The sequence below is a fragment of the Watersipora subatra genome, chromosome 11, assembly GCF_963576615.1.
Source record: "Watersipora subatra chromosome 11, tzWatSuba1.1, whole genome shotgun sequence".
Classification (NCBI taxonomy): domain Eukaryota; kingdom Metazoa; phylum Bryozoa; class Gymnolaemata; order Cheilostomatida; family Watersiporidae; genus Watersipora; species Watersipora subatra.
The window spans coordinates 41,180,490-41,196,772 of record NC_088718.1 but is presented as its reverse complement, the minus strand read 5'-3'; the positions used below and the strand labels follow the sequence as shown (position 1 = coordinate 41,196,772).

At 36.2% G+C, this 16,283-nt stretch overlaps 1 protein-coding gene across 1 annotated transcript in view; it reads left to right on the top strand.

Moving 5' to 3' along the window:
* The window catches only part of LOC137408828 (nuclear pore complex protein Nup205-like), a 70,170-nt gene that overhangs the window by 53,074 nt on the left and 813 nt on the right, over window positions 1–16,283 (top strand). The window contains exons 29-39 of the mRNA XM_068095408.1: window positions 147–242; window positions 1,019–1,170; window positions 2,489–2,599; window positions 3,028–3,230; window positions 8,194–8,341; window positions 9,177–9,312; window positions 10,109–10,266; window positions 11,197–11,362; window positions 12,669–12,826; window positions 13,442–13,658; window positions 13,770–13,921. Of these exons, the coding sequence (XP_067951509.1) occupies window positions 147–242; window positions 1,019–1,170; window positions 2,489–2,599; window positions 3,028–3,230; window positions 8,194–8,341; window positions 9,177–9,312; window positions 10,109–10,266; window positions 11,197–11,362; window positions 12,669–12,826; window positions 13,442–13,658; window positions 13,770–13,921 (1,697 nt within the window). The remainder of the gene's footprint in view (window positions 1–146; window positions 243–1,018; window positions 1,171–2,488; window positions 2,600–3,027; window positions 3,231–8,193; window positions 8,342–9,176; window positions 9,313–10,108; window positions 10,267–11,196; window positions 11,363–12,668; window positions 12,827–13,441; window positions 13,659–13,769; window positions 13,922–16,283) is intronic.

Genomic DNA, 16,283 nt, shown 5'->3' with positions numbered 1-16,283 from the left:
TTGTACTAATATTAGCTTGAGTTCTTCATTAGTATCGGCTTGGGTTCTCTATGAGCATTAAGCTATGCAGCCTAGCAGTGCATCTTGTTTTTAGATTTGTGCTCTCATGCATGTTTTTATGGCTGATGCTACTATGTTTCACACAGGCGGATCACTGCAGAGAGCGAGAGCTAATTTGTATGGTGCGCTATTGTACTATCTCCAGATATGCGAGCAAGAGATACCAAAATCAATTGACCCAAGTAAGTCCAGAAAATTGAACGTTCAGTCTGTGATTGGTAGAGTAAGTAGCATGTTTGTAACGTTGACCATGAAAGTTTAGATGACTATTGCAGTTTTAAGCTATTATAAGTTCATCATGATTTGTAATCTATGTGAATCTCACATTGGTTTCCATGCAAAGCCTTTCACTTCTAGTGTTTCAGTCCTTTGACTATGTAATAATTCACTAACACCTGTATGCATTTCAGGAAATATTAAGAACTAAAGAAAAATTAAGAATTGAAGGAAAAATTAATTACAATTAGACAGCTGGGAGCAAGCAGCTTAATTCCAGTGTTTAGGTGTACCATATGTATTTGAATCACCTGACCATTTTAATCACCTAACCATTTAAGACTATCAAGAGTTGGTGATACAATTATAGTACGTGTTGTATTACTGCTTCTTTTAGTGCAAAGTCTTTTTGCTATTTACTGCAAGCTAACTCTTTGATCACGGTATCATCACCAACAGTGTTATGATCATCAGAAATAATTCTACGATCTTCAGAAATAACTCTATGATCATAACATCATCAGAAATAACTCTATGATCATAAGATCACCAGAAATCTATGATCATATAATCATCAAAAATAACTATGATCATACAATCCTCAGTAATAACTCTACGATCATAGGATCATCAGGAATAACTCTGTAATAACATGATAATCAGAAATAGTTCTATGATCACAGGATCATTGTGTGGATGGCTCTATTGAAGTTACTTGTCATTGTTGCTCCTGTGTTTGTAGTTTTGGAAGGAGGTGTAGGAAGTGCTCTTATGGGTAAGGAATCGACCAATGAGAAGTTAGCTAAGGAAAGCCTGAGTACCATCTATGGGTTTGGGGATGCCCTACTTACAGTTATTTGTAGGGACGCTTGTGATGGCCTCAACGTCAGTCGGGTTGGTGAAACCTTTTTATTACTCAACTGTAGTTACAGCTAGATATCTCATTGTTTCTGCAGTACACTTTATTTATCAGTTGTATATACAGTAGCCGCTCCTATAACGTGAATTCCACATAGCGTAAGAAATTTATGTAAAGTTTATGCTTTGTACTATGTAAAAAATTCCATCTAACGTAAAGTGTCACGTTGGGGCAAGTTCTTAAATTCGATTTGAATCTATTCTGTCTCGCCGCACTCGTGAGAGAAAAAATGACGTGCTACTAGCGTTATATCTACTATATATACAACTTCCATAATATTCTAGTTACTCGTGATAGAGCGTGAGATGTGTCGACGAAACAGAAAATAGGTAGCTGCTCAATCGTTCATAAATACTAAAAGGCGATTGATCAGTGCAGGTGTTACTGCATCGGTCTACCAATCTAAATGTCACGAGTTGGATCATTGTCAACAGTTATCGTTTATTCGAACTTTGACCCCCTGTGTACGGAGCCCGACGAACAGGTAGACCCTGCACTTTTTATAGTAAAATGTATTTTTGTTTTGCTTTATTGAAGGTGTATGAGATATTTGTTATTAGTTTTACTTTCCAGAATAGATTTTGCCGTCTAAAAAAATGGACAATTTGTTGTGAATGGACTTCGAAAATGTACTCAACTTATTGTAAAATTATCGTAATCTTGAATCATAAAACGAGTTTTTGATGCAAACTAATAATATTGCAGTTATGGACAGCCAGCAAAATTTAAAGGTAAAAACTGGTTTTTTTCTATGGCCAAAAAGGTGAGTTTGGAAAGATCTTGGAACGAATAGGGCAATTTACATGTATTTTACTGTTCGTATCATGTAAACATCTCTGTAGGAGCAACTGCTTACCGTACAAGCATTCAGTAGGTCAAATATGTTAAAACAGTTCCATTATCCGTTAACCATAGCCGAGATATGGTACCAATACTTGATTGTCATACTTGATGTTAGCTAAAACATCTGATTGGTCAATTGTAGATGTAATCATATTATTGGTCGTGTCAGCTATGAGTCACCTTTACTTAGTTGTGCTCTGGTCAGTTTTCTGACGAACTATAAAATAATTGTATAATTTCAGTAAAACCTAATTAAAATGCTGAAAATATTTGTAACCCTTGACATTGTGTCCTGAAGCAGAAACAAAATATAATTCACCTTTTCGTTTCGAAAGTATCACATGAAAAGGAAGGTGGTTCAAGTATGAATAGTTGGGAGTTGTTTACCCAATCACATAATAATCATTTAGTACAATTATGTTTGAGATATCCTTGAATGTGTTTATGTAGATGCTTGCTCTCTCTTGCCTGGACAGTATCTCCGCTTTGGATCCATCCTCTATACAAGTCCTCAAGTTTATGTCTGTTCATGGTTACATCAGACACCTTGTTGAGTCTCTGGTCAGTATACCACATTAAACTCGGCTTCAATTATTTCCTCGTGAGTTTGCAAACTTGCTGGTCTTTTGCTGAATTTTCAGTTCATTGTGACAACAGTGTCAAAGGTCAAGTAGAAAACCAGCTCAAATCTTTTCAGCTTTTAGTTGGCAGATAGTTATCGGGTTGTGAGACACGAGCATAAATTTTAAAATGTTTTATTTTGTTAAATTTCCCTTGGTTTTTCACACCAATCAAATTTTACATTTATTTCCTCATTTTAGTAAGGTTCAGATTTTCAAACCTTTTTTCTGATACTCGTGTCGTAATACGCGAGGAATAGCCTTAGTGAAGCCGTTGTAAGGCTGTAATTTTTATTCAGTATGTGAGGCTATTCTTAGTATTCTTTCGTTCCCTTCATCATTGCGTTTATGTCTCTACTCGCTGCGTAGGTTCAGTCAGACGCAGTGCTAATAAGGAGTTTAGATCCGTCTGAACCTCTCCGTCACTTATACATCTATGAGAGTACAATGTCACTCCTCACCAGATTGGCCATGACAGCTCAAGGTGCCTCCGCCCTTCTCAGCAATGGTCTTACCCTTAGGCTAGCTGAGTGCACGGTCTATGATGCTAAACCTAACACTTCCAATCACAGGTATCTGTTGAGTGAGTTGTGAGTGGCTTTGTTGAAACAAAGAATATAAACAAGCACATCGATGCTTTACTGTGTGCACTAAATGACAAGTCGTCGGGAGGTTTGACATTCTATTCCATATTTCGGAAATTATCTATATTAATTGGAACTATTGAAAAAGTCCTTGGGTTGATTAACGTATCGTGGTGGAAGCCAGCGGGATCGGGAGATGAGCTACAAGGTTGGCTCGGTTTAAACCAGCTGACAAAACCAGTTTTATGGTTTTTTCAATTTTTTTGTGCAAAACATAATATTTTAGGCTTCTAGTAGTTTCTGGGTGGTAGAAACTCAATTCTATGTAATTATCAGCTGAGGAAGTTTATTTAGCACATAGTAGTAAGGTGGTGGTAGAGCTCAAGTTGAAACTACATGAAATCCTAGCACAACAATGAGTGAATTTCATTTTCAATTGGTTTTATCAAGGGATATAGTGATCCCTTCCTAATGAAATATGAAAACTATGTGAAATATACTAATTCCATCATTGTCTCTAATAATGAATAAAAACTTTTTCAAGTCTGGCCGGTGAGAGAGGATTGCTTATAATTAGAAACTAAAACAATAAACTCCTTTTGGGCAAAAGCTTTTGGTTTGCAAACTAATATTTCATTTAGTGGGCACAAGCCAAAGTAGTTGGATTGTTATACAGTCATACTTCGACTTACGAGCTTAATGCGTTCCGAGACTGAGCTCGTATGTCAATTTACTCGCATGTTGGTGCAATTTATTTATATATAGAACAATTAAATATATATTGATTGGTTTCCATACTCTAAAAAAAAACAAATAAAACACTCAAAACCAGATATTGTAACAGAAATAACATGTTGGTTATTGTTTTAACGTACTACATGCTTTCAAAAAGCAACAAATAAAAATAATGCAAGGAAATGTGAGTAATTAAATTGTAAAATTAAATACATACAATAGCAGTTAACGCTCGCATTTGCCAGGGAGGGAGATATAAGTTATCCTTTGTTACAGCAGTTGACTTTGATAAATTTGGATTTTATCAAAGTGTTAAAAGATAAACTTAGAAGCAAACCTAAAATCAAACTTTCATTTTTAACTAAACGTAATTAAAATTTCTTCGGCGATCATAGTTTGAAGTTTCTCGCTGGTTAGCTAATTTTTCCTTTTTTTTCGCTTTCACGACTAGCCGTCCGTTTTAAGATAAACCTATCTAAGGACGTTTGCCTTTGTCGCCCTTTCAACATGTTGCGATTAGGACGAACACAGGTGTCGTCACCAAGGGTTAATGCACGACCACTAGCCAACTTGTCCGAATGTCTATTAAACAGTTTGGATAGATAGCGCTGGCCTTTTCACATAGCATCGTTTCAGTTACGCTGTCACCGGCCAATTGTTTGTCCAATACCATCAGCGGTCGTGAAGATCGCAGCACCATTTAGAAACTATGGTTAGTCCTTTTGCGAACTAAATGCCCTGAATATAATCCTTCTGTTTGATAATTGTGAATGTATTTCTGTCGTATTGCCGAGCTAGCTCAATCACGCATACAAGTTTCGCATATTAATTTTTTCAATATTTGTCCGTTTAATATCAATTGTTACCGTTTGCTTTTTCTTTGTATTATCTTTCATTTTACTGGCAAACTTTCGGTCTACGCACAGTACGTTTAATTCACATAATTCTGCACAGAAAATCGTGCACAAAAAATATGGTACAACAGTATAACCTGAGCAGTTGAAAAATACAGAGTGATGCTGTTCTCATAAAACACCTCTGGCATACTTGGCAACTGACTCAAGTGCTCGTATCTCAAACATGGTTCGTATGTTAGTGCTAAAACTTGCTTGAAAGCTTGCTCGTATCTCAAGTTTCTCGTACGTTGGAGCACTCGTAAGTTGAAGTATTACTGTAATTCAGTTTATCAAGTTTTTTGTGTTTCGAAAAGTTAAAGTTGTGCTTTGAATTTCCAACATGCCTCGCAAACAGGATCCCGTTTGACAGTTTTTCACTCGAACTGCAAAAGGCAAAGGCTTTAAGGCAAAATTTAATAAGTGTGCTGTCATAATGCAAGGTCACACAGACAGGCTTAAAGCACACGTAGCAAAATGTCAAGCTGTTCTACACTACCACACCACTAATCACTGGGATAAAAATTCCTACTTATACATAGAGCTGTATGTAATATATTCACTTTATGTGATAAGGTTTCTGCTCTGTATTTCTTCATTCATCTTTGATTAAAAGTTCATTCTGAAATTTCCACGTTTTCTCTTTTTGTTCTCATAACAACTCCCACAGTACCATCTTTAACAGATGATTTGACATAATAAATTATTTATGTTCAATACGCAATCATGCAATTATAGTAAGTCATGTTAATTAGACATAAAATTGCAAAAACTTTGGTCAAATTATATAAACTATAAAAACCGGTTTGTAGTATTTCATTCGAAGACAAGTCTATATACATAAAATCAAGTGTTTGTCTGTTGTCATTCGTATGTCCATTAAATAGCAATTGGTTAAAATACAAATAACTGCGAAAACAAACTGTTGGTCACTGAAATTTCGGTTAGGCATTGTTTTTGTTCAGCATATCATTTTTGTATTACCACTTTTACTTCTAGCTGTCGTCGCAGGATACAAGTTGAGTATATGTACTTTTTAATATAAATTCATATTATCTTTTGTATTTATACCAAAGGTGATATGAAATGTAAATATGACAAACTTATATAGATATATGTATATACCGTACTTTTCGGACTATTAGCCGCTACTTTTTTCTGATGATTTGAGCCATGCAGCTTGTATAAGGGTGCGGCTATTCTGTGGTTTTTCTTTCACCGCTAGGGTGCATTAACCAGAATCTCCGGTTAGTGCGCCTCTAGCGGTGAAAAAAAAAACGAAACAATGCTTAACGGTACTGTTTCGTTAGGCACTAAGTTAAAAAGCGTCAGTTAATACGAAACAGTGCTGTTGGCTTTGTTCCGTTTTAAACAGGAAAGTTGCTGCCGTGTTAAAAAGTACCATCCTGAATTCTGCGGCCTATACAAAGGTGCGGCCTATGTATTGTTTTATTATCGCGTTTTTGGAAAATAAAGCAGATGCGGCTAATATAGGGGTGCGGTTTGTAGTCCGAAAAGTACGGTGTGTCGTTTCAAAGTAATTAAGTTAAAAATTAACTCTAAACTATACGAGTTGAGTACAATAGAACTAGATGATTTTTATGGCTTTCTCTCGTGGTAGCTACAAAGTTGTTTCGCGTTTGATGCTCCTGAATTGCAGTCTGAGCAGCACCAAGCGTGAAACATCGTTGGAGCTGCCACAAGAAAATTTAACCATAAAAATTGTTTAGTCTTATACATATACAGTAGACCCTATACAACGTAAATAATCCGTTCTAGGAACGTTTACGTTATAGGGAATTTACGTTATATGAACATTAAAATAAATGTGAATTGCCTAATGCATTCCAAGATCTTTCTAAACTCACTTCTTTGGCCATACAAAAAGGAAAAAACTAGACTTAACTTTTTAATTTGTTGGCTGTATTGTAACTGTAATATTATTAGTTTGCATCGATAACTTGTCTTTTATTTCTAATGAATTTTACTAGTTTTATAGACTGTGATTGCAGTACTTTTACAATAAGTTGATGGGGAACACTCATTTGATGCCATTTACAACTATTTGTTCATTTTTTCTAGGCAGCAAAATCTATTTTGGAAAGTGAAACTGATAACAAATATGTTATACTTCTTCAATAAAGCAAAACAAAAATGTGTTTTACTATAGAAAGAGCGGTGTCTTCCTGCGCGTCGTTTGTTTGTATCCAGGGATCAAGGTTAGATTAAAAGATAACTTGGCGATACTCCCAATTCGCCACATTCAGATTGGTAGATTAATGGCTGTAACACCTCCACCAATCAATCACCTTTAAGTATTTATTACCAATTGTGCAGCTATCCTATTCTCTGTTTTGTCGACACATCTGACGATCTATCGTGACGAACTAACATGTCATGGAAGTTTTATGTAATAGATATAACGCTATACGTACCTCATTTTTTCTCAAAAGTTCGATGAACACTCGGATGTTAACACTTAAATCAAAGTTAAGAACTTGTCCCCACTTGACACTTCATGTCATGGAATATTTTACGTAGTACGTAGCAAAAACTTTGCATAAATCTTTTATGTTGTTTGAAATTTAAATTATAGAAGGTACATGTTATAGGAGCCTCTACGTTATAGTAGGTCTGCGTTATAGGAGGTATACGTTATAGGAGGTCTACGTTATAGGAGGCATACGTTATAAGAGGTATACGTTATAGGAGGTATACGTTATAGGAGGTATACGTTATAGGAGGTCTACGTTATAGGAGGTATACGTTATAGGAGGTATACGTTATAGGAGGTATACGTTATAGGAGGTATACGTTATAGGAGGTATACGTTATAGGAGGTCTACGTTATAGGAGGTCTACGTTATATGAGGTATACGTTATAGGAGGTATACGTTATAGGAGGTCTACGTTATAGGAGGTCTACGTTATAGGAGGTATACGTTATAGGAGGTATACGTTATAGGAGGTCTACGTTATAGGAGGTATACGTTATAGGAGGTATACGTTATAGGAGGTATACATTATAAGAGGTATACGTTATAAGAGGTATACGTTATAGGAGGTCTACGTTATAGGAGCGTCTACTGTATATTCATGAACAGCCCTCTTGGAACCCCTGGTGTTGTGTACAAGTTAATTGCAACAAAACAAAGAGTAAATGCTCTAGTAATTAGCTAGCCTCTGGCCAGTCAGTTACCACTCCTGAGTGCCGATTGTTGGTGTGCTTGGTAAAGGTTTACAACCCTGTAAGTCTATGTTTCGAGACAAGCAAAGGCCCAGTTTCTTTACACCGTGTCTGAAGTTTCTTTTTATAAACTCAGGTTTCCCAGGACAACCGACTCCATGGACCACGAAGGTTTCTCACCATCTACTAGCTCGAGGTATCGTCAAGTTTTGCTGCCGTGTCTTCGGCTTTGCCAAACTGTTTTAGTATCTCTCGGGAGCGAAAATGAGACAGCTGCCTCTCAGGTTTGTGTTTCACTTTGCTCACTGCTATTCTCTGCAGGATTTAGCTGTTTGCATCTGCAAGTAAGAATACCCATCGATATTGCTACAGACAATATCTGTATTAATAGCTCACTGACACCCATCAACATGTGGTTTATTTAAAACAAATCGTTTGATAGTTGCCATGCAGCAGTTTCTTAGCCTCTTTCCAAACGGCTAGCCGAGCTAATAAAATATGTGGAGTATGGTACACTCAGCCTATTTAGTTGTCAGAAATATTACTACTAGCAGTTTAAAACTCAAGTTTATTTATGGAACACCCTATATACACAGGTAAATTATATCATGTCCTGATCCAAACAAAAATTGGCAATCTCTTAGCTGTTCATCCACTAAATGTGTAATGTTTATGTAAAATCCGTGGCAATTTCTTTACAAGCGTGTTATTACAGCTTGTTTTTATTTAAGAAGTAAACACTTGTTTAAACATTTTCATCCGTTGGCATTCTTGCTATATGGCTAGATGGCTGTATCCTTCTAGTATCAATATTAACTGCCACCTGCACTTCATGTCATTTTTTAATGTCAAGGTATTTTGTGTTTTCTAATGTGAACAAGACAAAAACATGATTATTGTAATGATAAAATAAAATATTATGTTATTATTAAAATCGCGAGGTAGCTGGCTCTTTCTCGTGCAAATGTTCATGTTCAACACATTTTCAAGTACAATCAAACCCTTCCGTGTGAAGTTGATCCGTTCAGTGATCTCCTTAGTATTTTAAAACTGTTGTACGCCGCAGCGACAATTCTTTTACCATGATATTCGTTTTAATTCAGGAACTTTTTCTTGCAGGTGATGAAATTTATAGTGGCGCATGGTGATGCATTCTATAATATCTTGAGAGACGATGCAGCGGAAAGTTGCGAATCTTTAGAGGAATTGTCTCTCCTTACGGCAGTTCTTTCTCGTGCTGCCGCCTATACCTCAGGTATAGCATGCCAATTATTGAATGATCACAAATATAGCTTTGATAACTCAAGTTAAACCTTTTAGTTTTCATTTTTCATCATCACAGTGAGTTCACAGCTCATCCCCTTCAAGTACCTTAAAGTATTAGCGTTAAGTACTTCAAGTATCTTCAAGTATTAGCATTAAGTACTTCAAGTACATTCAAGTATTATCATTAAGTACTTCAAGTACCTTCATGTATTAGCATTAAGTACTTCAAGTATTAGCATTAAGTACTTCAAGTACCTTCAAGTATTAGCATTAAGTACTTCAAGTACCTTCAAGTATTAGCATTAAGTGCCAGCTGTACTTCGTGTCAACTTCAAATGTCATGATATTTTGTGTTTGCTAATATGTGAACAGGACAAAAACATAATTATTATAATAGTAAAATAAAACCATATTTGTTTAATAACATCAGTGGATAGCTGACTCTCGTGCAAATGTTCATGTTCAAGACATTTCCAAGTAGTTAAACCCTTTCATGTGAAGATGATTTCTTCGGGGGTCTGATCCATATTTTAAAGCAATCATATGCCGCAGCCACACTTCTTATGTGAAGGGCATTCGCTTTAATCCTTTAGCCTTTCCTTGCAGATGATAAAATTTCGTCAGAGCCAAGTTTTAGTGATTTCCATATTCTTCTGGTGTTTCATCATTTCAATTAAGAGATTTCTCTGTTGTTTTGACAATTTGTCTTTTCACTTCCTTAAAGATCAAGAGTAAGCATAGTCTAAGGAAACCATTCACAGGAGTCTCATTACTATCATTTCTAGTATCCGACAGCGCTGAGGAACGGGAGGTCATGTTCAAAGGTCAGGTGTCACGCATACAGCGCAGACTTGGCGGGCTGCTTTCAAAGTATCTCTTACTAGATGAGTGGAACAAGAAGTTGAGGTCACACGAGTCATGTCCTGAAGCTCAGGCGCAAATGGTTTGTTTTTAAGTTTTAAGGTTTACAAGCAAATTGTGCATTAGTTTTTGTAAGCGCATCAGGGCAAAGTGAACCGTGAAACGGACATTTTTGTAAATTTGTAAGGAGTTTTATGTCTAGTTTCTGATTAGTGAGTTGTTAATTAATCAGCCAATCATATCTGTACTTAAACGAAAGGAAACAATTATCTGCATGCGTTAAGCTAATACAAAATATGTTTACAGCTCATCTTAGGCATAGTTTCGCTTTGCAAAACATTAATTTTTTATCGCATTTCCGTAGCAATGACCAGTCGTGTCAGGCGTATTACAGCTATGGAGGTTTCACTAAGGTTATATCTATGGACTTTGAATGATTATTTATTGAACAATAGTACTACTGAGTGTGATTATGTTATTAATAGTGTTTTATTGTATCAGTAATGCCATAAGCTGTAATGAAATTGGTAGCTCGTCTGACTAGGATATACTCACTGACGTAGTTGAAATGACTGAAAAAGTGTCCAAGCTTATTCTGCAACTCATTTGTGGCAGTTTTATGGTAACAGCTGATGCTTAACAACTGTAATTTAATAGTAAATCGTAGTGCTTTTATGTAATGTAGAAATCAAACCTATCATTTAATTATATCATATGATCTTTGGGTTTATGGTTATGTTAAAGTCCTGAAAGCACTGCATTTTCTAATTATCATTTTTCAGTTGTTATTATTCTTTTATTTTTCTATTATTATTCTTATCTTTTAGTTTTTATTGTATTCATGTATTTAACATTCAACATGTTTAACAGTCTCAACTCATGCAAGAAAATCCACAAAAACTGTCACGGTTAATTGCATAAAAACCTACACAGAAATCCTGAGTAGATTAGCTGGTAGCCTGGCAATTTGTCATCTTGTCTCACATGGTTCTGCCCATTCTCCTTCCTTCAGATGCTGGTGTATGTGCACGAGATAGCCGCTAACCTGACTCGCTATTGTCGGAATGTAATAGCCAATAGCACTCACGATTCCTCTCTCTGCCGTGTGCTGTTCGGACCAAGTCTCTCCGCCGCGCTGGATAGCGGTGATGCGTATGCCAAGTCTGCTTCTGCATACGGTAAATTTGGTTAACATTTTCACATGTGTTGGCGAAGGTAACTATTGCAAGTGTAGAGTCATGTCTTCAATTCAGTCATCTGTAACATGAAATACATTCATTGTGATCAAGTTAGTGTTCAAGAGTTGGTAGCAGTTTGAGGTTGTAAATCGGATTACAGTAATCTCTCATTTTTCGCAACTGATCAGAACCGTCCCTCGGGAGAGGAAAAATCTGGAAAATTAAAACTAATAGTCTTTTTTTTCAACTAAGAAATCTTGTTTTTTTAACTTCATTAGATAATTGCTGAGGAACAAGAGTGTTTAAGAGACATGATGAATGGTGTCACAAACACTTTGTACTTTTACACTTTACAAAAGGGTACAAGAAAACTTAAACCACTTTAAAACTTAAACCACTGCAACTGCTATCACTACGAAGCTTGCGGAGGTTCCTATTGCGTCAGAGTATGAGAGAGAGAGAGATTTATGTGTCTTTCTCAAATTTTAAGTGAACATTTTTCACCCTGCGGAGGACTGAAGATGCAAAAGCCGAACTGAGAAGCAGCAAGGACTGTATCATTCTATATTTACTATTCATGCTTTTTGAAGATTTTTTACGCTTAAAAATTTGTTATGCCTAGAAGATTTTATGCTAAATTCTAATTTAAAATGCATTTTAAATAAAAATGTAGCATGTAGTTTTTATCTAAAATGCATTTTAATTAAAAACAGCACAAGATTTGTGCTGTTTTTATTTAAAATGCATTTCTATTACAGAGTAGTCTAAAACTGCGTAGCGATGGTGCACTTATGTTTATATGTATATTTGATTGTGCTCTTGTAAATCTATGCGAAGGGAGTGTAAGTGAGTTGAGTCGTATTCTCTACCAATTCTCATTCCTGTCATATTTGATCAAAAGTAGTAGCAGCAGTGAGTCATAAGTGTTGGAGGAGTGTTGGACTCATTCAGTTTCAAGGAATGTCTCAAAGATAACTTGAAACAATGTCACGTCAGAAGGGAATTCTGGGAATGGAATCCTACCGGAAGAACCAGATGGAGATATCTAACTCATAAAGGTGGGACGTTCTTTGAAAATAAACGAATGCGACACAGAGATGAGCTCAGAGGGAGGTGAAAAGAATGGCTCGGCTCATCAGACTCTCGGATGAATGATTACTTCTAATATCAACTCTACAATCGCTTGTTCAGATCCATGACAGGGCTATGGAGTTGTCTAACAAAACACTGATATGCAAGCAGACATCCTATTATAACTAGAGAGATTGCAGAAAGTTCTACTGATTTTTATTCTTGTGTATTGCAGAGTATTCTCAGTCAGCCACTTCCCCGCCTCCTAATCTCGGCCTCATTGTCATACAGATTCGTCAGGCATCGGCGGAGATGCTCGAAGCTCTTGACGAGCATAAGCAGTTGAATTCTCGTCTGGATTGTCTGCCTCCTATATCCTCTTCACCTGACCAGGTACACCTGTCGCCGTACATCCATCATGTGACTCAGTGCTGTTCTTTAGATACCCGCGGTGTTTGTTTCACAATAACAAGAAACCTAGGTCCACCATCTCGTGGCCAGTTTGTCTAATTTGAACTTTTCGTATTATGTTTGATGGAACTCTGTATATCTACATATATGTTAAAGGTTGCCTATACGACAGCAATAGCACCGGTGCATTAATTTGATGCACCGGTGGCGCTGTTTGCCTCATTAAAAATATTGATTGTGTAACTTCTGCACCTCCTTAAGTATGACACTTTAGTATGTGAAGTAATATCATTATCTTACCATTCGTTTACTCAATTTACAACTTCATCTCGTCAAATTTCTATTCTATAAATATGCAAGTTATTCAAGTCTTTCCGAGCAGGGAAGGATATATAGGTCTTGATTATGAAAAAGTCCGTCGTACGGTAGACATTCCTGCAACGTAAATGTTCCATTCCAAGAACGTATAGATTACAGAGAATTTTACATTATGCAGACAGTAAATGTGGAATTTGCATTATAGAAGGTATAAGTTGTAGCAGCGTCTACTGTATTTCTCTTCTAGTTGCTCTAAAAATCGCTCATTCTTTATGGCAGGAGGATTCAAATCAGATGAGCGAATCACGAAAGACAGTTCTTGAGTGGCTGGAAAGACAGACGCATATCATACACCTGCTTTCACTGGTCATTGAGAGTTGTCTTTACATTGTATGGTCACACCTTGACTTCTATCTTATTAGCTGTGTTCCAGAGGATCAAAATACTAGTCTATTCAGAACCCATCAAGCGAATGTCTCTATGAGACGTCTTACGGGTATGTATCAACGCACCCCAGTATCTTGGTAGCTTTCAAGTGTTTCATCAATGTCAAGGGGAGAAAACTCTTAAAGCGTGCCGAAAGGTAAAAAATGTCATAATATTGCAGACTCCACCATGCCTACTGCTTCATCAAGTGGAGATAAATCTGAGCCATTGGCTTCCACAGGAATCACCAAAGACCAACTTAATCTTCTTAGGGAGACAACTCCCCGAGCCCTCAATGAACCTCTTCTCCAAAAGCTCTCCGATATTGAGCAGGTCTGTCTCTGATAATAAGTCTCTATCAATGATTACAGTGATCCCTCGATGCATGGCAGATTGTAAATAGTCACAGCTCTATCGATCTTAAACAAAGGTTTCTTCTATTTTTATTTCTGACTAGAATCAAATTAATATGTAAGAAATATTATATCTCATGGTAATGAATTGCTAAGAGATATCGCATTAAAATTTCACCCCTTTCTCAGATTGCTTCTCCTAATTTATAAAGTATGAATTGCGAAACAAAGTTACGTGTCTACATCGCAATGAGAAGGCAATTCTGTCAAATCAATTCTATTTATGGTGGAGACAAAAAGTATGAAAGTTTTCACATCCCCTTGGAGGATATAGTCGGCTAAGTGCAAAATTGTTGTAACTTCATATAGAACATAAAGGGAAGTTAGAACAATTTTGCGACCAGCCCATGATGTCATAAAGTTGATGAACTCTATTTGTTTTCCAAAAAGATAGAGCTTCACAACTGAAGCTCAAATTTCACTTGAAAGGAAGTTAGAAAATCAAGCTATTTTTTTCTTGGAAAAGAAGTACAGTGCACCCTCAAGATACGATGTTAATCCGTTCCAAGGCTGGCATCGTATGGCGAAAAAATCGTATGTCGGGATATAGAACCCATTGTAATTATACAATTGAAAAATGCAAGGTAAAAATCGTCCAAAATTTTATAAAAATGCAGTACATATTGAAAATTAGTAACAAAATACTATGTTAATTTATGTTATAGTATGTATTTTGAATTAGTTTATTGAATTTCAACTTATTATCACGAAATTTTATCCTTCATAAGTTTCTGTCTTTACTTTCATTATAAAATTTATCGTGTCTGGTTGAAACCTTTTTAACCAGAATTCAATAAGAAAGGCCGAGCGATGCAGTTATCGAAAGCGGCCTCTCACACACCTGACCATTTAATGGCTACTGAAAAGAAAAATGAAATTTTGTTTACTATTATACAGGACGTACATACCTTTGGAGTAACGTGGCTTTAGCTGGTACATGTAGCGAATAAAGCAGAGAGGAGGTAAAAACGTATCAATGTTAATTACGTTGCTGTACACTTGAAGGTTAATTTAATACGTAATGAAATGGAATTTTTAGCAGGCGAAAGAAAGTTGTCTAGTCCTGTCCAATTTTTCTTCTGATTTAAAAGAAACAATGCTGGTGCAATGCAGAAAACTGCTAGCTAGCTAACGCTTGTAGAACGATCCAGAGAAGGTGCTACAGTAGTTTTTCTTGTATGAAACGTGCACAAGAATCAATGTAACCATACGAACAAAGTTTGTACGTATTTATACACTAGAGGACAAGGCTTTAACAAGTTTCAGAAAGTAATGTGAATGCATCAACTATCTTGTGTAGCTAGTTATATGAGTTACATACGATGAATTGTATTCACATAGGAGATAACAAGCCCATCTGCAAAGACATGGTTAAACAAGAAAATAAAACAAAATCAAAAGCAAACAAATAAAATGAATAAAATATAATAAACGTGCCACACAAGAGATAAATAATATATATTATACATGTATTGTTTTATTGTACCATTCCACATCAGTAAATTAAACACTTGAAACATTTCTGCCAATGTGGGGGTTTTCTGTATTTTCTACCTCCTCACCCTTACTAATTGGTTGCTCCTTTTGAATGCTGATCGCGTGCATGGCCTTCTAACTCCTTCAAATCTTCAGTCGTAAGCTTCTTCTTATGCTTGCTTTAATGGAGTTCTTGTTTTAATAATAATTACAAATGCTGATTGGTTGCGATCATATTCCTTGACAATGTTAATAATACGAGTGCCTTCTTCTTATTTACGACATCCAACTCTGTTGACATAGAAATCATTTTTCCTTCGTTTTGTATCAGTCTCAGATTTCATAGCTAACGAATTAAATGTAGATACTCGTAGTTATATACGTATGCTGACTAGAAGTTTATAGTAAAAGATATTATAACGCTACAAATGAATATTTCCTCTGCCTTGAGTATTTTACACAAAACTTTCCACGCGGAATTCTGACATGAGAGAAGTCGATCATCGTGTCTCTTCTAAACGTTCTGAAAATCTTTTCGGCACACTATGTTTCGGTGTCTTTTTTTATTTCGGCGTGCGTTATGAGCACACCAACCGCCAAATTTTAACTCGGGCGAAACTTTTCTCACAATCGTATGGTGAAATAAAATTCGTTCGTATAACGAGGTGAAGATCTCACAATGTTTGACTTCGTAAGGTGAAAAAATCGTATATCAGGGTAATCATATCTCGAGGGTACACTGTATCGATATTCTAGCGCAGTGTAGTATTGCGGCATTACAACCATTTGCTAGTCCCAACTACTGA